Genomic DNA, 26,529 nt, shown 5'->3' with positions numbered 1-26,529 from the left:
AGACAACATCTGAAAAGAGACATGTAAGGAAGTGAGAGAGCATGAACCTGTGGACACCTGGCACTCCAGGCAAAGGGAGCAAGTGATTGCAAAGGCAGGGAGGGCAGTACTGTTAGAGATGCATGATAAAGGTTCAAAGGGTCTGAATGAGGCTAAAGATAAATGAAAAAAGAATAGAAAGGTAGGAGATAAGATCAGGTTGACAATGGTGTGGTAGTGAGGCAATCATTGGGTCTGTGGGTTTATCTGATGTTCCTGACTCTTAGAGGGCTTTGAGCAGATGGTGTTATAGGCTGGCTGGCTTTCTTTCTTTCTTTTTTGAGCAGGGGTGGTACTGGGGATTGAACTCAGGGGCACTTGACCACTGAGCCACATCTCCATCCCTTTTTGTATTTTATTTAGAGACAGGGTCTCACTGAGTTGCTTAGTGCCTCCCTTTTGCTGAGGGCAGGCTTTGAACTCATGATCCTCCTGCCTCAGCCTCCCAGGCTGCTGGGATTACAGGTGTGCACCACCTCACGTGACTGGCTTCCTTTTTCAGAGGGATAGCTCTTCTACCAGATGGAGAGTGAAGAATAGAGTGAAAAAGTGGAAGCAGGGACATCAGTGAGAGACTATTAGAATAGTTGAGGCAAACAGTCACTATAGCTTAACCCTGAGTGGCAATGGAGGAGAAGGTCAAAGTGTTACAGAGCCATTGATGGTGGTGCACACCTATAATCCCCAGGGGCCCAGGCAGGAGGATCTCAAGTTCAAAGCCATTTGGGGCCTCAGCAATTTAGCAAGACCCTGTCTCTAAATAAAATATTTTTTAAAAGGGCTGGAGATGTGGTTCAGTGATTAAGGCCCCTGGGTTCAACCCCTAGTACCAAAAAAAAAAAAAAAAAAAAAAAAAAAAAAAAATGTATTACAGAGCAAGGGCCTGCAGTAAAGCCAAGGCAGTCATGGAGGTCCTCAGTTACTGGTTCTTATAATTATGCCAGAAAGATTTCATATGTATCACTCAGAGTAACAGGCATGAGGGATAGGAAAAGGGACAAAAAGGACACTCTCAAGGGAGAGAGTAGGTCCTCTCAGAGAGGAAAAGAATGGTGCACCCCTCCTACCCTCCAGATTTATTGGTGGGGGTGGAGCTGAGGGAAATTTCCAGAGTCCCACCCAGGTCACCTCTTGACTTCTGACTGATAGCAGGATTGCATCAGACTGTCAAGTCCCCACTTCACAGGGCCTTACCCCATGGAAGAGAGATCTTATTATTATGATGGCATGCTAAAAATCCAAGGCAACTCTGAGTCACGTTGGCCCACATTAACTGGTTGTTATGTTCGTCTCTCCTTGAATTCTGAAATCTGGTTGGTGTAAAGGTCACAAAAGTCACCCTTCTCCTTTAGGGTAACTTGTGCTTTTCTTATCAGTAGAGAGGAGTTTGGGGGATCTGCATATCGCCTGAAGATAAGAGTTGTTTGCTAAAAAATATAATATATCCTATTGAATTATACTAGGCAGGGCTGCACATAAATTGCTTTTTAAAGGAAAGCATGTTGGGGTCAGTCAACTCACTAGGCCCAATTTACAGAATTATCCCTTGAACCTCATGTTCCCACTGCTCATTTCTGTTACCTATTGAAAGGAGTTAGATTCTGGATATAATTTGAAGGTAAGGGCTACACTATTTGTTCATGGATTAATTACAAGCTTTGAGAGAAAGAAAGGACTTAAGACCTGAGTTTTTGGTAAAAATGAGCCGTCATTTATTATGTTAAATGACAAAATTGCAACAACTTATTTTAAAATCTCCTCCTCCTCCTCCTCTTCTTTTTCTTCTTCCTCTTCTTCTTTTTGTTGCCCTGTTCCTAAAAGTACTGCAGTACCAGGTGGATGCGTGGAGTGGATGGAGAAAACTCCTGTTCCCTTTCCCTTCTTCAAAAATCCATTAACTATATTGTCCTCATATAGAGGAAATATCAGATAGCGAGTTGTAAATTGATAAGAACAGATAATACACTTGATCTTCGCTAAAAGGTCAAGAAGGATAGTTTAAAGATCTTAATTGGCTTTATTTTTGATTCTAGACTTAGGCAACATTGCATTCCATAAGTAGAATAAGTGTTCCAGGGTACTGAGTAGTACCAGCTTGGTATTATAGAAAGATAAAGGTTGAAAAAAAACAGCAACAAAGAAGACAAAGTAGGCTGCTCATTTCAAGTTACTTCCTTTCAAGGCAGAGACAAAATAGAAAAATAACTGACTAGTTAATGTCAGGTTATTTTGAGGCATTTCTTTTGTGTAAAGCTTAACTTTATTATTATGAACTATTAGGAAATTCAGCTTTTATCTCTCTAATGCTGATTTCTCTGAAGTTTAGATAAACAGTTTACTTTCAGATTGGTGATATGGAAATTTAAGATCAATAAGTCCGTTTTGATTTCTATCCTGGTCATTTAGGTTCTAGTACAGAAGCCTGTTCCAAACAAGGCTTCCTATAATTTTTATTTAATACTGAGATGGGAAAGACTGGGAAAACAGTGAGGTTGGATATGTCATATATTTTGTATTGTTATTAGACATCTGAATGGACATATCAAATAGACAGTTGAGGAGATGATCTTGTTGAGAGAAAAATCCAGGCTAGAGATATAACTTGAGAAGTCGTTGAAAAAGAAAAGCAACCTGAGGCCTGAGCTCTGAGACATTCTTCTAGAGACAGAGAAGATGAGGAGGCCCTAGCCCAGGCTCCTGCTGGGTTCTCCGAGGGAACAAGTGACCTGTGTTTGAGAAACAGAAAGAAGGCCAAATTAGCAGAGAATGGGTGAAAGGGAAGAACAGTAGAAAATGAACTTGTAATGACCATGGAAATGTTGGTAAGCCATTATATGAGTTTGTATTTTGTTCAAAATGCATGAGAAGGTTTTCTTCCCCTGCCCTCAACCCAGGACCTTGGGCATAATAGGCAAGGACTTGACCACTGTGCTACATCCCCAGCCCTGAGAAAGTTATAAGGAGGAGAATGATTTGATCTGATCCAAATTTTAAAAAGTTGATTCTGGCTCATGCTCCAAGTATATGTCCCATTTATTTACACAGAATTTTTTTTTTTTTTTAAAGAGAGAGTGAGAGAGAGAGAGAGAATTTTAATATCTATTTTTCAGTTATCGGTGGACACAACATCTTTGTTTGTATGTGGTGCTGAGGTTCGAACCCTGGCCACACACATGCCAGGCGAGCGCGCTACCGCTTGAGCCACATCCCCAGCCCCAATTTACACAGAATTTTAAAAAGATGTTTAGTTAAGGGCTAAATCCTAATACAAATAGTTTCTTGTTTAAGTTCATTCGGGGTGAATAGATACAGGAGGGTTAGAATGGAAGCAGAGAGACACAATAGGTTCTTGCATTTGGCCAGATGAGAAATGGTGATGCCTTGAACTGGGAACAGAGCAGTATGAGCACAGAATAAGATACATCTGAGTGGTTCTCTGGAGGACTGACTAATGGATGACACATGAGATTTGGTTGAGATTTTGGATGGGGGCACCCACCTCTCACTGACATCTGGGAGCACTTTACTGTATGGCAGAACTTCACGCAAGATATTGGCCAAAATGAGGAGCAAAGACCTGCAGATGACATGTAGTAATTCAGGGGATGATTTAAATAAAAATGCTTCCACTCATCTCATACCAAAAAATAATTAGTGGATTGAATGACTAATCACCAGATGTAGGTAAGCAGATGCTAACTTGTTATTTTTAGAATGGAAGCACATGCTATACGAGGATAGTTGAGACACATACTCATAAATCCTATATTATGACAGGTAAGTAATTAGATATTAGAGCAGCTTTTTTTTTTTTTTTTTTTGGTGTGGTACTGGGAATTGAACCCAGGGGTGTGCACTACCACTGCGTCACATCCCTTGTCCTTTTTTTTAAATTTTTTTTTTTTTTTAAGAGAGAGGTGAGAGAGAGAGAGAGAGAGAGAGAGAGAGAGAGAGAGAGAGAACTTTTTTGATATTTATTTTTCAGTTTTTGGCAGATACAACATCTTTGTTTGTATGTGGTGCTGATCGAACCTGGGCCGCACGCATACCAGGCGAGTGCGCTACTGCTTGAGCCACATCCCCAGCCCCATCCCTTGTCCTTTTTATTCTGAGATAGGATCTTGGAAAATTGCCCAGATTGGTCTTGAACTTGTGATCCTCATGCCTCTGCCTCCTGAATAACTGGGATCACAGGAGTGTGCCACACATGGACTACAGGAAGCATATTTAAATAATAATATGTTTAATATTTAAATAATATAAATAAATATTTAAATAATATTTAAATGTCCATGTTTAAATAAAACTTCTTTTAAATCTGAATTACTTTATATAGTATGTGCATAACACTGCTACAACGATTTCTTATTCTTGTGTCAGTTTTGTTGACAAAATCTATTTTCTATTGATATATCTTGGCATTTTGATCTCAAACTTAGCATTACAAGTTGCTTTTTTTGGGGGGTTTGTTTTACTAGTTTGGGGCTAAAGAACTTCTTTTGTTGTTCATGTGTTACGATGTAGAACATGTACATTTTTCTGAAATATTTTTTAAAAAGCATTAGATTCCCAATCTACAAAAAAAATAAATAAATAAAAAACAAGAAAGATTTTGCAAGTGTAGAACACATTTTCCTATATAAATCGTAAGGAACTTGAGGGGTAGCTTGGTGGTAAAGTGCTTACCTAGCATATTCAAGGTTCTGGGTTCAATCACCAGGACCAAAAAAGAAAATCATGGGTACTGTGAGGTAAATAAATATTTAATTTCTGTTAACTTATAAATGTTATTTGTGGTTATAATATTATTTATGATGTCACTCCTTTATGAACATAATACTTTTGCAATATTTTGTAGTTAAAGAAACAAGAAGAAAAATTGTTCGGTTTTGAGTGAATCATTTTTCATGAATGCTGGTCCTTGTAGAAAAGCAGATTTTAAGGGACAGTGAAGAGTTTCTGGGAGGTGGTGCAGTTGAGGAGGGAAGAGAAGCAAGGATGTACAAGCAGAGAGCAGAGTCCTATTCAGCCACATTGGAGCCTGAAGCAGAAGAGAAAATGTGCCCTAATAGAACAGGTATCCTTTCCCCAGATTTTGCAGGGAGGCTACTGGAGATTGATCCTAGGGGTGTTCTACCACTGAGCTACACCCCCAATCCTTTTTATTTTGAGGCCTCAAACTTGTGATCCTTCTAACTCAGTTTCTTGGGTCCCTGGGATTAACAACACCACTCCTGGCATCCTCCTGCATTTTGAATCAAGTGGAAAAAGTCAACAAAAGCTCTACAATTTAGAAAAATGTCTATACATAAGGCCCCACGATGTCCATATGTTCTCATACTACTATCAACTCTCATAAACCTGCCCTGTGGTGGGGGATTGTGATGATGTCAGGGTGGTAAGGGGACAGTGGGTGCATCAGGTGTCCAGCAGCCTGCAAACCACTGGCTCAGGATTGGAAAGGACTGTTCCCTTTGCATAATCACATGGGTTTTGAAACAGGCCACTTGTCTAGATTTAAAATTCAGATACTGTATTTTTTTAAAAACATTTTTTTTTGGTTGTTAATGGACCTTTATTTATTTATTTTTATGTGGTACTGAGAATCAAACCCAGTGCCTCACACATGCCAAGCAAGTGCTCTACCACTGAGCCACAACCCCAGCCCCCAGATATTATATTATTTTTTTAATCTCTTTTTTTGTGTGTGGTGCTGGGGATTGAACCCAGGGCCTTGTGCATGTGAGGCAAGCACTCTGCCAACTAAGCTATCTCCCCAGCCCCTCAGATACTGTATTTTGTTCATCAGGAATGTTTATGTAGTTTTTAGCTTAATTTTTAGAAATATTGCATCACACAATTATTTATTTATTATTTTTATTACTGAGTGGGTTTTGGTGCCCCCTTGTTCCTCATCTCAACCCCACACTGGGGGGAAGCAGTAGGAAAGGAAGCTGCAAATGTCTCCCCCTAGAAAACCCTCACTCTTTTCCTTCCCTCTTTCCTTTCCTCCCTTTCTTTCTTTTTTTCCTTCTCCCTTTCTTGTTTTCTTGCTTTCTTTCCCTTCTCTCTTTCTATCTGCCCCCCCCACACACACACACACATACACTGCTACCTTTTCTTATTGTGGGTCTGTGTCTCCCTCCCTGGTTGTTAAAGAAGCTGATCAGGTACTGGGGGCTAGGAACTGGAAAGAGGACAGTGTTTCTGAAGTCCAAGTAGCCTAAGCAGTTTGAATAAGGTTTTGAAATGCTCAACTCTAAAAATCATGGTTAGTGTCAGGCATGGTGGTGCATACCTGTAATCTCAGCAGTTCAGGAGACTCAGGCAGGACAGCCTCAGCAACTTATCGAGGAGAGGACTGAAGCAACATAATGAGACTCTGTTTCAAAATAAACCAGGAGGGTGGCTCAGCAGTAGACCACCCCTGGGTTCAATCCCAGTACTAAAAACAAACAAACAAAAAAAGTCATGGTTAACTCTTCCACATTTCCAAGCATGGGGGCCAAGAGTGGGTGGCCTGGCTCTAGTAGCTGCCAGGTTTACCTATGTTGATAAAGGCATTTGGAGGAATAAGAAAAGATTTGAAGCAGCTTGGTAGGAAGAAGAAGAAATATTCCTTTAAAAGGATGTATGCAAGTGTGAGAAACGATTGCCTGAGGTGGAATCAACTTGACTATGGGTAGCTAAGTCCAGGGAAAGTTGGGGTGGGTGGAGAGACTGGGTTTTGAAGCACATTGTCTGAGGAAAAAGTTGAGTAGGAAGAGTTTTTAGTCAGTTCTTCACCCTGGCCACAGAGTGGTGCTGTTGGAACAAGACTGTCTTCACTTGGACTTGGCCAGGGGGCCTAGGAACCCTGGGAATGGAGATGAGGAGAGGAAGACTCAGAGATCTGACCCACAATTTGTGAATATCAGAAATTTACAAGTCAGGATATTGTAACGTGCATTTATTTGCATTTATGTAACACAGTAAGTACCTATTTTAAAGTAGTAATAACTTGCAGTAGATATTTTTCAAACATTCCTAAAACCACTGCTTTTAAACTGCAGAGTGCTCTGAACTTCACTGTGACAAAAGGATGTTTCCAGCTAGACCATTTTACCCTGACACAGAAGAAACGTCAGGACAATGTTAGAGGTAATTGGAGCATTTTAACACATTCAGAGAAATTAACAATAACTAGTTGGACAAAGGTATCATTATTCTTTTTCCTTGTGGTGCTCGGGGTCAAACCCATCAAGACAAGGTAAGCCCTCTACCACTGACCTGCACCCCCAGCCCAGGTATCATTATTCTTTAGCCACAGACTGAGCACATCTGTAGTGGACAAATTGTTTTAACTGGACATTGACTGAGAGGGACTGGCAGAAAGAGAGCCCATGGAGTTGAAGATCCCTATTTCAGAAATGCATTTTCTATCAAAAAGGAAGTTTTTTTTTCACATGGGTTGGGTACAAGGAGCAAAATTCCTTTCCACATAGGTATGCTAAGTCGACCAACTCACAGTGTTGGAAAAAGGGTGCTTGCTCACAGAACCTGAGTGCTCATTGTATGGAGGCAAGAGACTAGAATCAAGACCATTGGGTTTAAATTCTAATTCTGACATTTGTCTAAAAAAACATGAATGAACCCACTTCCTCATTTAAAATGAAGGGAATAAATACATTGCCAAATTAAATGAGATGAAATGTATATGAAGATATTGTTTAGAACAGATTTAAAAAATGGTAGATGTATTTAGTGACAATGTCTAATTAAGGAAGAAACAAGCACAGACATGAACACTCTTTGGGTATGAGTGGACAGTCTTAAATTTGTATCAGACAGGAAAATGGTCAAGCAGCTTACAAGTATTGACTTAGGAGATGACCTGTTTTGATTCACATCCTGGTTCTACCACTTCTGGCTAGTTTGACTTTAGGCCAAATTATTTAATACTTTTGACCACAGTTTTTTTTTTTTTTCCTGGTCCTAGGGATTGAGCCCAGGGATGCTTTACCAATCAGCTACATGCCTAGCCCTTTTTATTTTGAGACAGAATCTCACAAAGTTGCCCAGGCTGGCTTTGAAGTTGTGATCCTCCTGTCTCAGTCTTGAGTCGCTGGAATTACAGGCATGCACCACTGCGCCTGGAAGTTTTTGGTTTTTGCTTTGAAAAATTTTATTGGGATCCCTTTTATAGAACCAGATACTTGTGTTAAGAACAAATTCAAGTGAAAACTGAAACTGTCCCAAAATTTCTAATCAGTCTTTGTTCCAATAAGTTGACACCTACTCACACAGGTTAACACAGGAAAAATATAAATTCCTAGGATCTGGCTAGCACCAGATAGAGGTCAACCTGTGTACAAAATCCACAGCAACCAGAAAGAAAGGGCTTGCTCTGCACTTGTCACAGCATGCACTAATTATCAGGGACCCTTACCCTGGCATCTTAGCCATCCCAACAGTCTCCAAGGGGAAGATTCCAAACCTTAGGCTTTCGGTCAGGTTAGTGCAGAATCTCTTTGATCACAGAATTGTTATAAGAAAATACAAGAAAACTGAGTATTTTCTTTATTAATGTCAATTGTCCCCCTCTACCCATAGTCAGAAGAGTTGGACTAAGTATGTTTCAAATTGGCTTACTAGGGGACCCGACTATGCTGTATTTACAAATATGTTGTTTATAAAAAGAGCATTGACTCATTCTTTTTAAAACTTGAGCTGTTAAATTGAAAGCGGAAAATTAAATATAGCATTGGTTTCTCTCATTTCAATAGGGACCAAATTATTAATTCATTTCTGGAATATCTCCTTTGTCCATTCAGGCTCAAGAAATTAAAACAGTGCTGGGGATATAGCTCAGGGGTAGAATACTTGCCTAGTACAAAGTTCTGGGTTTGATACTCAGAACTGCAAAATAAAAATAAATAAATAAGGAAATGAAATTAAAATAATAAAACAATCATACACATGCAAAGAACAACCAAGAAAATATCTGGTATAGAGAAACACTGTTTTCTTTTTCACTTAAGACTAGAAAAAGGAAGTCTTCCTCTTTCCCTACATCTACAGCTATCCCAAGGATCCCTACAATTTTAGACAATGGGTCCTTTTTTTAGGTCTACTGTTTAGTAAAATTGCATTTATAGTTTCACAAGCCATTCTGTCACAGAAACACCTTGCAATTAGATTTCCCTACTTGCCTGTGAAACGTTTTGCTTTAAACCTATCCTTCCTTTCCAGTTGTTTCAGAGTGTGGGACTACACATATGGAATTACTTGGCATCTTTGAGCATTCCATTTATCATTAAGAGTTTTGATCCACAACAGGTAAACTGTGCTTTCAGAAGTGAAGGCCAGGATGTGGGAAAAGCCTGAATAAGAGGTAGGAGTCTACTAGGAGGGCAAGGAACATAGATTTTTTTTTTTTCTTTTCTTTTTGGTGTTAGGGATTGTACCAAGGACTTTGGATATGCTAGCTAAACCCTCTATCACTGAGCTACACATGGAATTTAAAACTAGAAAACTAAGCATGGTAACTGGGACATTTGGCATTTGTGCACAGAAATTCCCAGGGCTTCAGAAATTACCTTCTTAAGTCAGTAAGAATTCTTAAAATCTGGAAATATGGCCGTCTTGCTCCACATTCTTTTCCAATAACTAAGTCACCAGTTTTGAACATTAATGTCTTAAAATCAGTGGAAATAGAAGACAGCATGTTTAGAATGTCAACTTCAAAGTGAAAATTAAGTACTAGTAAACAAATAACACACTATCATGCAATAATAATATGGAGTGGAAAACAACAATATATGCATGTAAAGATACAAAGAAAAGCCTACATGCCATGTGCTTGCAGTTCTGCTTATTGTCATCAGACAGCACTGTCAACATGTGACAGTTACAAGTTAAAGTACTACAGGAAGAAGGAAGAAGGGTGATTTAAGAAATTATATTTTGTAGCTTTTATTTTTCAGAAAGATATGTATTTTACCAAAGATGATGTCATATGCTCCTGATTAATGAACTAGAGTCACTTACTTATTGTTGGTAAGTATTATATTTTGAATTGAGTATTATATTTGAATAAAATGACTTATCTTAATTTAGCCCTCAAAACTGAGGAGTGCATCCAAACTAAAGAGATTTCATGCTCTTTGTGCAAATATAATTTATTAGCATCTCCCACTAAATGAGATTTGTGAAACTTGGTATGTAATCTTTGGGGAACTTTATAAATATTTTTTGGTACTTGCTCGTTCAGTTACCTTATAAAAAGGCTACTTGAACTCATTAAGATTTATTTCCCCTAATGATTAAATGGGGATAGTAATGGTACTTACCTCATCGTCATGGCATAGTGATGATGATCAATCTCCACTCAGTGTGCAGTTTGCCCCAGATCAAGCATGAACATAGTAGCTGTGATGATGATGATGATTGCTATATTTTTATAAAGGCCTACCTGCCTTTTTGTTGTTGTTGTTTGCTTGATACCAGGGATTGAACCCAGGGGTGCTTTACCGCTGAGCTACATCGCCAGCCTTTTCTATTTTTTATTTTGAGACAAGGTCTCCCTAAAATGTTGAGATTGGACTTGAACTTGTGATTCTCCTGCCTCAGTTTCTTGAGTTGCTGGGATTATAATCGTGCACCACCATGCCCAGCTTACCCATCTTTTTTTTGGAAATAGACAGGAATATAAATAAACAATCAAAAGGTATGGATTTTGCGAGAATGTGTTTTTTAAAATATTGTTCTTCTTTTTATTCAGAAAAACCTTAAACACATGACTGATCAGTGAGCTCAGCTGATTTCATGACAATGTTCCTCATCAGTCTTTTATCTCAGGCTTTCAGCATTCACTGATGACTGATTAGATCTACCATTGCATTAAGGATAGTGATTTTCTCTTTTTATTCTTTCTACTACATTTATTAGCTGGAATTCTATGAGGACTTTCTCCTCGTTAGCAATTTGATAAATCTGGAAAAACAATTTGCAAAAATATTCTTTAAATACTTGTTTCTTTTCTTTTTAAAAAATTAATTGATATTCTGAGTAATGTTTGTACACTAGAAACCTCCAAGTGACAACTTTTTTTTTTTTTTTTTTAAGAATTAGTTTACAGTTCTCGATTTTATGCACTCCTTGTTGTTGTTCTGTTTGACATTTAATTTGTTCCACCTTAAGACAATGGGGGGGTCCCTTTCAGGTTGGTTGCTGTGTCCTTTTAACAAGGCTCCTGTCAGCTTACATAAGCCTGAGACATCTTTCTTGATAATTTTCTTGCTTTCTAGCCAGTCAGATACCCATCTTATCCTGTGGAATTTGTACTCTAGACCTAGAATCCATGATTTCTCCATGGATGTTTAGTTCTTTTTAGAGGGAAAAAAAACATGGTATTTAGAGACCATTAGGGTATCTAAATTGAACTTAAGGTTACTCATTTCTATTGTGTTGTTGTTCCTAGGTCTTTTTGATTGACAGAGCTTTTGGCTTCCCCCTTAGGTGCTTGGGATTGAACCCAAGGCCTGTACATGCTAAGCATCACTGAGTGACATCCCTAGCCCCCAGGGCTTTTCTTTTTGTTAAAGGAATAAGAAACATAAGTATATGTTTCCAAGTCCAATTTAAGTTCACGTAAGTTTTCCTTGATTTAATATTTATGTCTATTTTCTCTTACACCGAAGAGTTAGATTTCTAATGATATTAGCATATTTGTTTATTAGTTTTAGCCTTAGATACACATATAAGTGATGGGGTTCAGTCTGTATTACCCCACAATACGGCACCTTGATAACTAAAAAAACAGCTGAAGCAGAAAGCTTTCTCTTACTTTCCTCTTCCTCTTTTCTCCTAAAATAGGCCATTAAACCTAGCTGACCTTTCTATAAAATGGGTTATAATACTTAATTCTAGGGATTACCACTCTCTACCCAGAGGAAGGGAATATCCCTATCTTTAAAGATACAGGGATACCAAGAAGAATCTGAAAAAACAGGTTTTGCTAAGTTCGCCCCAGTTTATTAACCATCAAATCAGACCCTTTTATCTTCCAGTCATATTTCTTCCCAACTATCTACTTCATCAAACTTAGAATAAAAATATACAGGCTTCCCTATTTCTTTGAGTCTTCATGTGTGTCATGTATGTCTCCCATGTCACATAAACTTACATTAAATAAATCTGTATGATTTTCTCTTGTTAATCTATTCATTATAGAGACCTCAACCATGAAGTTAAGCAATAGATAAGAAAAGAAATTATTTCTCCCTTACAATAGACAACAAAATAAAAATAATGGTAATATTGCTACTATTGGTAAGATAATTAACTACATTTTATTTCCCCTAATTTTTTTTTTTTTTTGGTACAAAATGTAACAACACACTATAAACATTGTTCTGCATTTTGTTTTTTCACTTAAAATATTTTGGCGATCACTCTATGTCATTATATAAAGATCTTTTTTAATAGTTGCATATTATCCCACTGGGTAGATGTATATGAATTATTTTTAATGTTTCTAATACAAATTTTATATATTTATCATGTTATTATCTGTTGAATGCCTGTGGTAATCTACATATCCTAGAAAGTTATAATTAAAACATAATTCCCACTATTTTGGCTAAATTTAATAAAGATAGAACACAAACACACACACACACACACACACACACACACACAAAAGGGAAAAAAAACACATACTCCTAGTTAAATATGGTAGTTCAATTTCACACCACTTGTAAAAGAAAAAAAAATAATTCAAAAAAATGGAATGAGTGGAGAAGCTAACCTGAATTTGTCAATAATATGATTTTACTGCTAATTTTAAAATGGCTGGCATTTTTCTTGACATAATTCCTTGAAAACAAAGCCTGAAAAAAAAAAAAAAAGGTAGGAGGAGTAGGTGACATATGCAATCCCAAGAAAGGTGAGGGGAAAGGAGAGAGCAAATGAATGGAGCTGGTTTCTGAGTTGCCCAACTCTTGCTGGTTTCATAATGGTAGAAGTGTGCTCCAGGAGTCTTCCTGCATTTCCAAATTGTGTGAGCTGGCCCTTGTGGGACTTTGCTGAAGCCAGAGTCTCTGTTAGTCCATTTGGGATGGTGGGCAGGCCCAGGGGTCTCTCCCTGTCAGTCAGCCTCATGTGTGGGGGCTCTTGTTCTACAAAAGCAGGAGGTAACGGCAATAATGGACCTTCTTCCCCAGGACAAGAATGGCTTCTCCCATTGAAAGCTAGTCAGACTGCAAAAAAGCAGGGCAGCCAAGTTGACCTGGAGTGGTGCACGAACTGGGTCTGAAGCAGAATTCAAAAGGAGATTATCATCTAAGTCTTCTGTCCTTATTCAGACATCTTTGGTAACAAAAATTATTGTTTTGGACACAGAGCTAGAAAACACCTTAAGAATTCATCTGATACTTTTCCTTAACTTTAAGCAAGACCATAAATTATTTAATTTTTGAAAATCCTGAAGAATATTTTGCAATTTCTCCTCAGTAGCCCATTCTGGTATCTAAACAGCAATTTTAATCTTTAAAATATCAGGCTAGCCCAGTGCAGTTGTGCATGCCTGTAATCCCAGCGACTCAGGAGGTTGCTTGCGGCAGGAATGCAAGTTCAAGGCCAGCCTCAGCAACTTAATGAGAGTATGTCTCAGAAAAAATAAAAATAAAAAGGGTTGGGATGCAGCTCAGAGACAAAGTACCTCCTGGGTTTAATCTGCTGTGGCAATAAACAAACAAACAAAATAAATCAGACTATTCTATTCTAGTATACTTGTTACTTTATGCATAATTTCCTTGGCCAATAATAATAATGATCATTTAAAAATTCTAAAGCTTAGGATAATTAGAGAAGGTAAAAAATTATCCTAAACCTGGTCTAGAATATAATTTTTATTTGATGAAATACATAACCTCCTTTTAGGAAGAAATTGGCATTTCTAATAAAATGTATTATAATCAACATTTTGATAAATTCTAGTGGAGTTAAATATTCTGAAAAACTAGATTCTTGTTCTTTGTTAATTGATTGTTGGTTAAAAGTTTAATACTTTTTCAAGACTATTTTAAAAATATTTTTGTATATTAGTGAAATTAGTCTCCTTTTTATGAAATATGAATCTTTGAATTGGTTATTTTTTGAAATAAAGCTTAAATACATGTTCATAAATGAATTATCAGAAAGTTTTTTTAAAAAGTATTGTGAGGTTCAGATATCAAACATCCATAAATATTATTGTGACAATGGACATGACTCGTACCCACACGTGGGCACATGTGCATGTGTGTGTGTGTATTTGTGACCTCCTTTCTGTATCATTCTGTGAGTGGTACATTATAGTAGCAAGAGTCTTAAGCGTCTGTCACAGAAAAAAATTCTGTTCACCTGGGCACAGTGGCACACACCTGTAATCCCAGCAACTCAGGAGTCTGAGACAGGACAATTATAAGTTTGAGGGGATCCTAGGCAACTAAGCAAGACCCTCAGCAACTTAGTGAGACACTGCCTCAAAAACAAAAAATAAAAAAGACAAGGGATGTAACTCAGCACTGAAGTGCCCCTGGGTTCAATTTCTCACAAAACAAACAAACAAACAAAAACATAAAAATAAATTATAAAAAAAGTTTTGTTCAAAAACTGAAGGATATAAACGTGTTTGAGCCAGATTCCTGGTCATGTCAATATTAACATAGTACCTTACATATAATAATAAGTATTATATTTATGTGGGAAGAAGGAATGGGAGAAAGAAGGAGAGAAAGAGGGAAGAAGATGTTTCATGTAAATTCGTGTCTCTTTACCGTTGGCTTACATCCTTACCTGTATAGTAAGAACAACACTGTGCTCATCACACTGTGTTGGAATAAATGAATGAATGACTATCCATCTAGGACTGTTAGATACACTGTTGCTTGGAGGCAAAGAGATGAAGTAGACATCCTCAGCTTTCCTCCTCTTCTCATTCTATGGTTTCTTTAACCACTAAACATTGGCTATATTGCAATTTTGTTTTAAAAGTCGGAAAACCAAAATGCTTTCAGATGAAAGGTAGGGAGAAAAAACTTCCTCAGTGTATTTGCTTTAGTGCCAGGAAAGCCTACCAAATATCAATATCATTATCCATGACATCTTGTAAATATCATCACATGGATAAGCAATGTGAATTCAGAAAAAGTATGCATAAACAGCACTAACTTGTGGCTGGAAGAAGAACTTTAACTGTGCCCAATTTTATTCAATCTCATACTAGAGCTGCCTTGTTTTCGTTGTGCATTTATGAATGCAAGCAGCCGCCTTTCTGATGTCCAGCTACTTGCACTGAGAAGGAGAAACTGCTGAAGTCATGAGGCTGCTCCAGGCAGAGCCTCATGTGAGTCATATGAAAGCTCCACACTGCTGACCTCTGGCAAAAAGGGAGTGAGAGAGGACAGGAGAGGCAGAGGGGGAGAGAGGTTCAAGTGTGGGTTTTCTCCTTGAACCTGAAAGACTATGGGTCAAGAGCTGTGTGCTAAGAGTCTACAGCCTGGATGCAGCTGCTATCATCGTTCCAAAGGAGGCGAGGCACACAGCAGCCGGAGGAGTCAGCCTGTGACCATGGAGGCTGAATTTCAGGTATTGGTATCCCAGGAGGAACATCTTTCTCTATTGATAAACCAAGGAGTTCAGACATATGCTCCCTTTCCGAAGCAGAGGTCTGATTCCTTCTGCGGTAGGTCGAAACCCATAAAAAGAAAATTCTATTAAAGTCACAGAGAATTTACGGCTGTAGTTATCAATTGTGGGGATGTGCTTGTAAACCAAAAGGGAAAAATAATCCTTGACTTTGTGTTGCACGAAACTCCCCTTGACTTGAAGTGGAAAAAGTGGTTCTTCTCCTAAAATCTCTAAGGTACTACATTGCAGAGCTGACAGGCTGCAGTATTGGTTTGTGGTGGATTCAAAATTTCAATAATTAGCTCATATCTATTAGCCATGCCGTGCTAGAAGACTATTCCTCTAAAGTGATAAATTACACAGATGTGTGTGGGGCAGAGGAGACTGAGTTAACGAGAAACATGTATCAAGGAGATTCAGGTTAACCTAAGCGTTAAAGGTAAATGTATTCAAGTGAAGAAAGATTGCAGCATTTCCGCAGATGATACCATTATGGTCGTTTTGTTTTTTTGTTTTTGGACCTGACTTTCAGAAGGGTGCCTTTTGGGGGTGTAGGAAGAACCTTAGAAAACATCTTAAGGGTGAGAATCGGGTAAATTTTAAAAAAGATGGTTTTGGCAGCTCCTGAATCTTGACTTTGCATAGATTTTACTCCTGCGCTTTCTTTTTTCTCTAGCTAACAGACCTAAAAGAAGCATCAAGCTGCATGACTTCATTTCACCCCAGGGGAGTGCAGGGGGCTGGTGCCCGGAAGTTTGAGAGTAAAAGGCCACGGAGTAATAGCGATTCTTTTCAGGAAGAGGATCCGAGGCAGGGTTTTCAGTGGGTGAGTGAACCGCTGACGTTGATCTAGAAGAATTTAATGTGCGCTGGTCCCGGGAAGCTGGTCCTCAACTTCCAGGACAATTACTGAGCAGGGCCTTCTCAGGTAGCTTTGACATACTGTTTCCCTGGGGGAAGCAGGGGAGTCAACACTAAAAAGAAAAGAAAAAATTGATCTTTCTGTCTTTTCCACCTCTCACCCCTCCCCTTCCTTTCAAGCAGAGGAAGAGCCTTCCTTTTGGGGCCGCCTCATCTTACTTGAACTTGGAGAAGCTGGGTGAAGGTTCTTATGCTACAGTTTACAAGGGGATTAGCAGGTGAGTTACAGTTGCAGGAGACTTTAAAAGATGAGGGCTCCATCCCCCTCCTTTTATATTATAGAGCCAGATGACACAGTACAGAAGTTCACATGGTTTGGAACCTGAATAAGACACCAGGGCCAACAGGGAGAGAGACATGATGACTTAAATAGCCTTAAAAGAAAAATAAACCTGTCCTACTCCAATTAAAACCAGATCACTAAAATGTTTATCAGCCTTTCCTCTCTTTTATTCCATTAAAATAAAGTAGACTTTCTCTACTATTAACCAAAAAAGAACAATTATTGCCTGGTGGGAAACACAATTGGGAAGGTATTTCTAGAGAGTTTTTCATAAGTAAGTCATAATGATAAAGTTTTACAATTGTAATTTATTGAATTTGCTGCTAATTCTTCCACCTTGCCTTCTTATAAAAAATCTAAAGTTGGTTTCTGCAAAGTATGGAATATGCAAAAAAATGATAAATCCTGAGTTTTCTACACTTGCAAAATATGCAAATAATTGGAGAATAAAAATACTACTTATCTAAGACAATTACCCATTTTGGAAAATTGAATTCCATTGCCTTTTAGGGTGGGAAGTTTGGAAGGCCTTATTTCTTTCATTTATCTTACTTGGATGGAGAAAAATAATGGCTTAATAGTGGTTAAATGTTAATTTTAGAAATTTAATATAAACACTACAAAATTAAGTACTTATTATTTATCTTAATGGTTTGTGATTTTTATGATTTTTTTACTTGTTAAAACAAGATTATAAGGGAAATACAGTTTAAAAATATTGTATAGAAGCAAGATTTAACTCACACCTGCAGATTGTCATAGGAATTAATGATATAAAAAAATTATTGCTCCTTCAAGAAACTCACCAGGAATAGGATGAAAAGTGCATTGGAAGTACATGTTCAAGTACACAGGGATATAAGTAGAGGTGTGCAGCTCACTTAGGGATTTATAATAGAATAAATAAAAACCTGGTCACAAATAGTCATCAAGGCAGGACTGGGTAAATAATCACCATAGTGTGAAATTGTATGCAGCCATGTGCAGTATGAAGTAGATGTACTAATATGAAAAGATGTCCAGTATTTTAAAAGAAAAAAAGCAAGTTACTGAACAATACATACTTTTTGATCCCTTTTAGAAAAAAAAAACACTCAGATGTATTATACATATATAGATTTGTATGTACATAAAAGAGTCTGGGGAAATACACAAGAGATTAGTTATTTCTAGTGGTTGAAACTGGAGCATGGAAACAAAGATCATTCTTAAACTTCTCACTTTATTCCCCACCACAAAGGCATTACATTTGTAATATAAAAATATGTTCAAAAATATCGTAAAGATAGATGCCAAGAAGGCATTTGGTAAATTCAACATCAATTTCTAGTTTTTAAAACTCTGAACAAAACAGAAATAGAACGATAATTTCTCATTACCGTGAAGGATATTTCAAATCAATAGCACACACACTTTTCTGTTAATTACAGAGACTTTCCTGGTAAGGTTGAAATAAGGCAAAAATGACCATTATCCATAACTGACAAACAACATCAAAAATAATTTTTTTGTATATGATATCATTGTCCCCCTAAAAAAAAAAACAAAGAGAATCATCTAAGAAACTATTAAAAGTAGTAATGGAACAATAGGTAATCGGTTACAAAATCAATATATACCTATTAAGGTTGTCATGTGTATTAGAAATGATTATTTAGAAAATATAGTAGGAAAAGCTCCTCTCATAATAACAACAAAATGTGATGATTAACATTAAAAAGCAGAGCAGGATTTATGTAAAGATTTACTAAGGGACATCCAAGACTTAAAGAGTCAGACATTCATTCATTCTACTAAAGTCTATTAATTTTTCTAATTGTGATATTTATTATGTGTCACACACTACTTAAGCTAATAAGAATACATTGAGGGCTGGGGTTGTGGCTCGGAGGTAGAGCGCTTGCCTAGCATGTGTGAGGCACTGGCTTCAATTCTCAGCACTGCATGTAAATAAATAAAAGGAATGTTCATTGACAACTAAAAAAAAAAAATGCATTGGAAAACAAAAAAGACAAATATCCCTGCTCTTATGGAGTGTGATGGGAGTGAGATAAACAGTGAACAAATCAGTAAACTACTGAATTTGTTGAAGGATGAAAAGTGCCAGGGAGAATGAAAATGGCCTGCGTGGTGGTGCACAACTGTCATCCCAGCTCCTCAGGAGGCTGAGGCAGAAGGAATGCAAGTTGGAGGCCAGCCTGGGCAAAGTAGTGAGACCCTGTCTCAAAATAAAAGGGGCTGGGGAGGTGGCTCAGTGGTAGAGTACCCCTGTGTTCAATCCCCAATAATTCATAGAAAAGAATGAAACAGAGAGAGAGAGAGAGAGAGAGAGAGAGAGAGAGAGCGCCAGAGTTGTTGGATTACCATTTTAAATAGGGCTCCAAGAGGAGGCCTGGCTGAGAAGGAAACACTTGAACAGGGAACCTGTTGGAGGCAAGGAGTGAGCTATGTATTAGCACAGTGGAAGGCAGGGGAGACTGCAAGTACAGCAATCCCTGGGGTAGAGTCAGCCTGGCATTGGAGGGGACAGTAGATAGAGATGAGTGCAGGCAGGAGGTCGTATGTGTGCTTCAGGAGATTGCGTAGGTCTTGTACAATGACCAGTCCAAGGACTGATTAAGTACAGGGTATTTGAATTAAAAATTCTAATTGTGGGGCTGGGAGTGTGAAGCTCAGTGGTAGAGGGCTTGCCTAGCACATGTGAGGCCCTGGGTTCCATTCTTAGCACTGCATAAAAATAAATAAATAAAATAAAGGTATTGTGCCCATCTACAACTAAAAAAAGAAGAAGAAAGAAATTCTAATTGTGCAAACATGTCAGTGATTGTCTAATTTCAAGTTTTAATGTATTCTAGATATAAGGATTAGATCCCCTTAGACACCAAAATCTACGAATCCTCAAGTGTCTTATATAACAGGGGGCAGTATTTGAATATAAATTAATACCTAATGCAATGTAAATGTTATGTAAGTAGTTGTTACACTGTATCATTTAGAGAAAATGACAAGAAAAAAAGTCAAAAAAATACATGTTCAGTATAGACATAATTTTTCCCAGATTATTTTCAATCTGCAGTTATTTTAACAGATACAGAAACTACAAATTCAGAGGTCCAACTGTGTATTCTAAACTACAATAATTAAAATTATGCAGCACAGGGCTGGGGATATAGCTTAGTTGGTAGAATGCTTCCCTCACATGCCCTGGGTTCAATCCCCAGCACCAAAACCAAAAACAACAAAAAAAGACCAGCACAATATAAGAAAAGACAGATCAAAGAAACATGGTTTTGAAAAGTCCAGAACAGTTAAAGATCCAAGTATCACTAAAATATATAATCATGGTGGATTAAGGAGATAAATGAAAAAGAAACATACAAGAACTACAAAAAGATAAGTGTATTCTTTGTAACTCTTAGGCTGGAAAGTCTGTGTCTAACACTCAAATAAGAATCCATGAGAGAAGATAGGAAGTGTCCGTGGTGCCCCATATATCCAAGTATGTTCTAGGGATCCCCAGTTCTGAGAGACCTTGATAGATGTTTCATTGAAACAGTTATGGCCAAATCAATATGGACAACCCTAGAACAAAACCAAATTCGATTCTTTATTATAGATTCTTTCAGTATTTTAAAAATGTCAGTGTATACTGTGACCTTCTAAGAACAATTAAGAAGCATTTTCTAAACATATTTGACCAAAAAAACCATTTTCTTGGGGGAGAGTAGGGTAGAATTTTACAGAAACAGGCTCTAAGCAAAACACTTTGGAAAATACTGGACATCATAAAAATCTTTTTAAGTTCAAAACTTCAGGGCTAGGGATGTAGGTCAGTGGTAGAGCACTTGCCTAGCATACATGAGATTGTGGGTTCGATCCTCAGCACCACAAAAATAAACAAACAAGTAAATAAATCTTCAAAGACATTATAAAGCAAAATGAAAATAACTGGTGAGATGTATATGTAAGTATTTCAAGAAAAAAGTAGGCAATTTAGGGAAAGCACAAAAGAAATAGAAAAGACTATGAAAACTCACTTGCATAAGTAAAGAAATTCAAGTGTGATAACGTCTTTAACTTACCATATAGGCTAAAATGTGAAGATAAAAACAAAAACATCCAAAAACAACAACAACACAAAACCCAGTTTGGTGTGGGTGTGCCAAAGTGACATGAGAGCTAACTGAAAGATTTTTCAAAGGACAAATCTGCAAACATTTGAAAAACAAAGTAAAGTAATATCAAATTATAACCCAAACAATAAAATACCTATGAGTCCATACTGATATAAATAAATGGTTCAATAAGTTAATAAATAAGAGAGGAGAAATAAATCTCCCATGTAGAATTCCAACCGGATCTCAAGGAGGTAGATCATAGCTCTCAATTCCTTGTATGTAGTGACATTCATCCTGAAGTACAGAATGGAAAAGGGAAAGAGTAACTTCCCAGTAGAGAAATCTGACAAATGCTACTCCAACCACATGGTTAAGGTCCACATCAAAGGACATTCATGTCCACAATAGGTATCCTGAATATAATGTGAAGATGGCTCCTCCCCAAATTCATGATCCCAAACCAATCATAAGAAAAACAGAAAGATCCCAAGAGAGGAGCATCCTACAAAATACTTGACCAGTACTCCTCGAAACTACCAAGATCATCAAAAACCAGGAAAATCTGGGAACTATCATAGCCAAGAGTGGCTGAAGGACACATGACAACTGAATGGGATCTTGGACAATAAAAAGGACCATTAGGTACAAACTAAAGAAATCTTAATCAACTCTGGGCTTTAGTTGGTTCACTGTCTTCCTAAGTTTTCTGAAAAAGTGAAACTGTTCTTAAAAAAAAAAAAAAAAAAGAAATCTAAAAATACAAATATAGAAACAAAACCCAGCTCAGTGTTAGCAAGGAAGTGATGGAATGGCCACTCTCATGCCATCATTGTGTGATCACTTAGTGAATTCAAGTCAATGAAAACATGGGCACTGAATACCCTTTGACTTAGCAATTCCATATCTACCTAAGGAAATAATAATTAAGGCTGTATGAGAAGATGAATCTTTAAATATGATCATTATTGTATTTTTATAGTAGTCCAAAGGTAGAAACAATTTACATATGTTTGGAATTGGCTGAACAATTTAGTATATTTACATGATAAAATATTAAGCCATTATTAAACATTATACAACACAATAAGGAATGATAAGAGAAAATGTTAAATGGAGAAAGATCAGATTACTGACAATATGATATAAATCCTGCTCCGTAAAAATGACATTTAGAGTTGGTTGTGGTGTTGCAGGCCTATAATCCCAGCTACTCTTGAGGCTGCGGTAGGAGGATCACAAGTTTGAGGCCGGCCTGGGCAATGTAGCAAGAACCTGCCTCACAATAAAAAGTAGAAAGTGCTGTGGCTGTAGCTCAGTGGTAGAGCACCGTAGGGATCAATCCCCAGGACCCACAAACCAAAGCAACCCAACATATTTATACCTGCATTAAAATCTCTGTTCTTTTTCTTTTTCCTTCCTTCTTTTTTTTTTTTTTTTTTTTTTTTTTAATCTCTGTTCTGGGCACTTGGCTTACATCACAAACAAAACAATGAATAAGGGGAGAGTAGGAGGATGAAGGGGGAGAGATAGAGAATGGTGAAGCCTGGGCAGATCAGGCAGCACTTGCCTGATCAGGAGGCTGTTGTAAAAGTCTGGCTGGTTTTTGAATGGAGAAGTGACTTGTTTTGACTTTGGTTTTTAAAATGTGCCTCCAGCTACTCTGTTTAGTATAGATAGAGGGAGTACAAGTATTTAAGCAGGGAGATGGTTAGGAGACCACTACAAGAAGTCAGATAAGAAGAATATGCACAAAAGGGAAATAAAAAAAACAATGCACATCAAACTATTATGAGGGCGGGGCACGGTGACACATGCCTATAATTTCATCGATTTAGGAGACTAAGGCAGCAGAATCACAGGTTCAAGGCTAGCCTCAGCAATTTAGCAAGGTCCTAAGAAACTTAGTAAGACTGTCTCAAAAAATAAAAAGGATGCTGGGGATACAGCTCAGTTGTTAGTGTGCTTGCCTCGCATGTACAAAGCCCTGGGTTCAATCGCCAGCACCCCTATAAAGAGGGGGTTGATTTCTCTGTGCTTCTATTTTCTTCAATTTTTTTCTATAATGAACATACATGGCTTTAGTAGATATAGTGTTGTTAAAATATATGAATCATATATATTTTACATATATATATATAAAACTTTTTGTTTGGAGAATATTTTTATGTACTTATATGTATAAATTTTTTTGTTTGGAGATAATTGTAGATCCATATGCTGGAATATATTTTGTCAGAAAACTCCTTTTCTTAAGCCTTCTTTTTCTATTGCTGCTTTGAACCATGTCAATAAGTGAGTGCCATACTTCCCATCCCCTTTTCTAGGATAAATGGACAACTAGTGGCTTTAAAAGTCATCAGCATGAATGCAGAGGAAGGAGTCCCGTTCACAGCAATTCGGGAAGGTAAGAACCGGAAAAGCAAACCCAAGAGATCTGTTTTGATTCCTGGATTTGGTAAAAGAATGCTTTGAGTTTATCTGTTCAACATCTGTTTTTTTATATTTATGAAAGAAATATTACTATTACAATTTTATTCTTGATGCCAGTTTTCTAAGAATACTTATACTACTATTTTATTATTTATTCTTGAGGACATTAAGATTCAAAACTGTTATATCACTTGACCAAAACTTTGACCTCAAGCAGTGTTTCTGAATACGTTCCAAGTGTTTGGCCTCATGCTGATTGTGAAAACTGCATCTATACAACACCAAAAAAATTCATATGAAATTTTTTTTTTTTAAAAATCATACAAATTATTAGTGGGAAATTTGCCTAAATGTAGCAAATGTTTCTTCCCTCATAGTTGAAAAACTCTTTTGGGAAGGCATATACTTTAAGTGTTGTGTCTGTATTTCCTTTGTACCCTGGTTGGTATAGCAAGTGAGGAAGGATGGACTTGGGTTTGCATTGTAGGTCTACCATTACCAGTGGTGTGGTGTTGGGTAGATTGCCCAAGACTTAGTTTATTGTAGAGAGAGGATAATAATAGTCCATGTTTCACAAGTTGCTATGAGGATTAAACAAGAATATATATACAAGGCACTTATCACAGAGTCTGTTTTCAGACTTCAGTAAATGTTGGCTCTTATTATTCCATTCTTGCTCCTTTCTTTGGATAATTTCTTGTTGAGCATAGAAATAACTAATAATTTACACCATAAAAATTGAAAAGCCAGGCTGAGGTAGGAGGATCACAAGTTTGAGGTCAACCTGGGCAACTTACCAAGACCCTGTCTCAAAATAAAAAATAAAAACGACTGAGGATATGGCTCAGCAGTAAAGCACTTGGCTAGACTGGGTGAGGTACTGGGTTTGACCCTCAGTACTACAAAAAGAAAAATAAAAAAGAAAAGCCAATAGAGTGAATAAATCATTAAAAATACAATGTATCAACTTTTTTACATGGGCCATTTAAAATGAAATTGAGATTACTGACAATTTCAGCAAAAAACAAAAGAAATGCCTTTCCCTGGCTTTACTTTCTCCCCCTTTTATCTTCTCTTCTTTACTGAGCACATATTATGTGCAAAGCATATTGCTGAGTGTTGTGAAGGATGGGAAGAGAAAGCTCCAGTCTCTTTTCTATGTGGTTTTCCATGTGGAGCAGATAATTCATGGAACAAGTGTGTAAAAGATATTGTAAAGCAAGACAAGAACCAGTGGTCTCATTATGGCTAATGGAGTCAGTAGATGCTGAGCTTAGGATGGGTTTATGCAAACGGGCATGGAAAAAGCAATTCAGCAAATGAGTTTATAACTGAATTTAATGCCATTTTCAAAGTCTTTCAGAGCCTCTGGGGAATACATCACTTTAAATTGAAGTGTAAGGGCCAAATGGCTGTCAGCTTAGCCAGGGACCCATCCTGGTAGGATCAGGTGCATTCTGGGGAATGCATAGTTTTAAGTGTGTAATACCATGGAAGCTGCATTTACTAATGTACTTATTAGTGGTCCCTGTGAAAGATGATCATGTTTAGAAGAAATGTGTGGATAGGATAAAGAGTATTTCTGAATAGAATAGAAATCACCAGGTCACTCTCCTTCAGGGATGGGATCCAGGTCCAGGTTCACTTCATTCTCCAGTTGTGCCCTTTGTGAGCTTGATTGTGTAAGGCCAGTGTTGCTGCTTAGCTTTTGCCCACAGCCACATTTTTCAGGTTGACATTTGAGGCTAACAGTGAAATCTTTTTGCTGGATTTGCTAACAGATGGTTCTCAGCATGTTTCAGAAAAACTGGATCTGTCTTGTTCTGTATGCAAGATGCTTCTTTCATTGCACTTTTACCAAGGAGCTGCCTCCCGGTCACAGGTGCTTACAATTACATTTAGTATTGAACTGAGGACATTCTTGGTTGGTTTTATGAACTTCCCTTACTGAAAGGATTGCAATGTATAATAATAAAAACCACAAAAGGATTTTTGACACATTGGAGGTTGTTAGGCTTCCAGTTTCCAACAACGAATGTTTCTTTTTCCATCAATATAAAAACTTGGAGTCCTTGTCAAAGAGGCCCTCTCCCTTCAAGATGTGAGGCCTCATTTAAGAACTTTGGCACTGTCCCATTTCTCCCGAAAGAACTCGAAGGATGTGCGCCCAGGGAGACAGGAGGTTAACTGAGTAGGGCTGGAAGGCAAAATAAGAACAGCTGGAGTTCATTAGTTAAAATCCAGGGTCACTAGCTAAAAAGGCAACCGAAAGCCAAGTGCAGAAAAACCAAGTGAGTACCACAGCCTGCTTTAAAAAGCCTTGAAGCAGGAATTACTTCTGAGCAGTTTGGCAGCCCTGATGGCAGAGCAGCCAGAGACGTATTGAGGAGGATTTTGCTACATGAACAGTCTCTCTGTATGTTATAGGGAGAATACACATGGCAGTTTATTAGTCTGGTCAAGTACAATACTATTTGTTTTTATTTGATCTTGACATATAATATTATGAAATTAGCAAAAGTATAAACAGCACTAAGGAAAACATCTTAATTCAAGTTCCAGGTCCTTTTTATACCTCTTTCAGTCTTCTTAACAACCTTTAGAGATAGGTGTTATGATAGCACTGTAAGACACAAACTAAATCTCTCTGATTCAAAAATCCACAACTTCCTATGCATTCATTCTACAAATATTTATTGAGTACCTGCTGTGGCCAAGCACTCTGCTGACTGCTAGGTACACAGCACTGCACATGTTTCTTACATTATTTTGCTAATTAAAAAGATCAGGAGCTTTTGCAAAAACTTAGAAAATCTTTTACAATTGCTCAGAATTATATTTCAAATGTTTCTTCTCATAACTAGAAGAAAATATGCTTATGTTTTATATCAGGATGAAGAGTCTTCATTTTATTCAACTCTTCATCAATATCTTAGTAATATGCCTTATTTTAAATATCTTTGTACAAATGTTCAACTTTTGGTTTAAACCTAGGACCTTCGAGTATTACCAGTATTTTCTTAGGAAGCAATCGTATAATTAACCTTTTCTAAGAACCAGGCATACAAGGTAGCCCCTCTCCAT

The 26,529-nt window shown here is 37.4% G+C and overlaps 1 protein-coding gene and 1 non-coding gene across 2 annotated transcripts in view; one reads left to right on the top strand and one right to left on the bottom strand.

Moving 5' to 3' along the window:
• Window positions 1–1,837: 1,837 nt before the first annotated feature.
• Window positions 1,838–2,035, bottom strand: LOC143407673 (U2 spliceosomal RNA). The gene has a single exon (XR_013092415.2). It is a non-coding gene; the product is annotated as a U2 spliceosomal RNA (small nuclear RNA).
• Window positions 2,036–15,528: 13,493 nt separating this feature from the next.
• Cdk15 (cyclin dependent kinase 15) overlaps window positions 15,529–26,529 on the top strand; it is an 89,564-nt gene continuing 78,563 nt past the window's right edge. Inside the window, exons 1-4 of the mRNA XM_076865944.1 lie at window positions 15,529–15,651; window positions 16,370–16,519; window positions 16,738–16,832; window positions 23,340–23,419. Of these exons, the coding sequence (XP_076722059.1) occupies window positions 15,529–15,651; window positions 16,370–16,519; window positions 16,738–16,832; window positions 23,340–23,419 (448 nt within the window). The remainder of the gene's footprint in view (window positions 15,652–16,369; window positions 16,520–16,737; window positions 16,833–23,339; window positions 23,420–26,529) is intronic.

This window comes from Callospermophilus lateralis, chromosome 9 (genome assembly GCF_048772815.1).
Source record: "Callospermophilus lateralis isolate mCalLat2 chromosome 9, mCalLat2.hap1, whole genome shotgun sequence".
In the NCBI taxonomy this organism is placed as follows: Eukaryota; Metazoa; Chordata; class Mammalia; order Rodentia; family Sciuridae; genus Callospermophilus; species Callospermophilus lateralis.
This window is presented reverse-complemented; position numbering and strand designations above follow the sequence as displayed.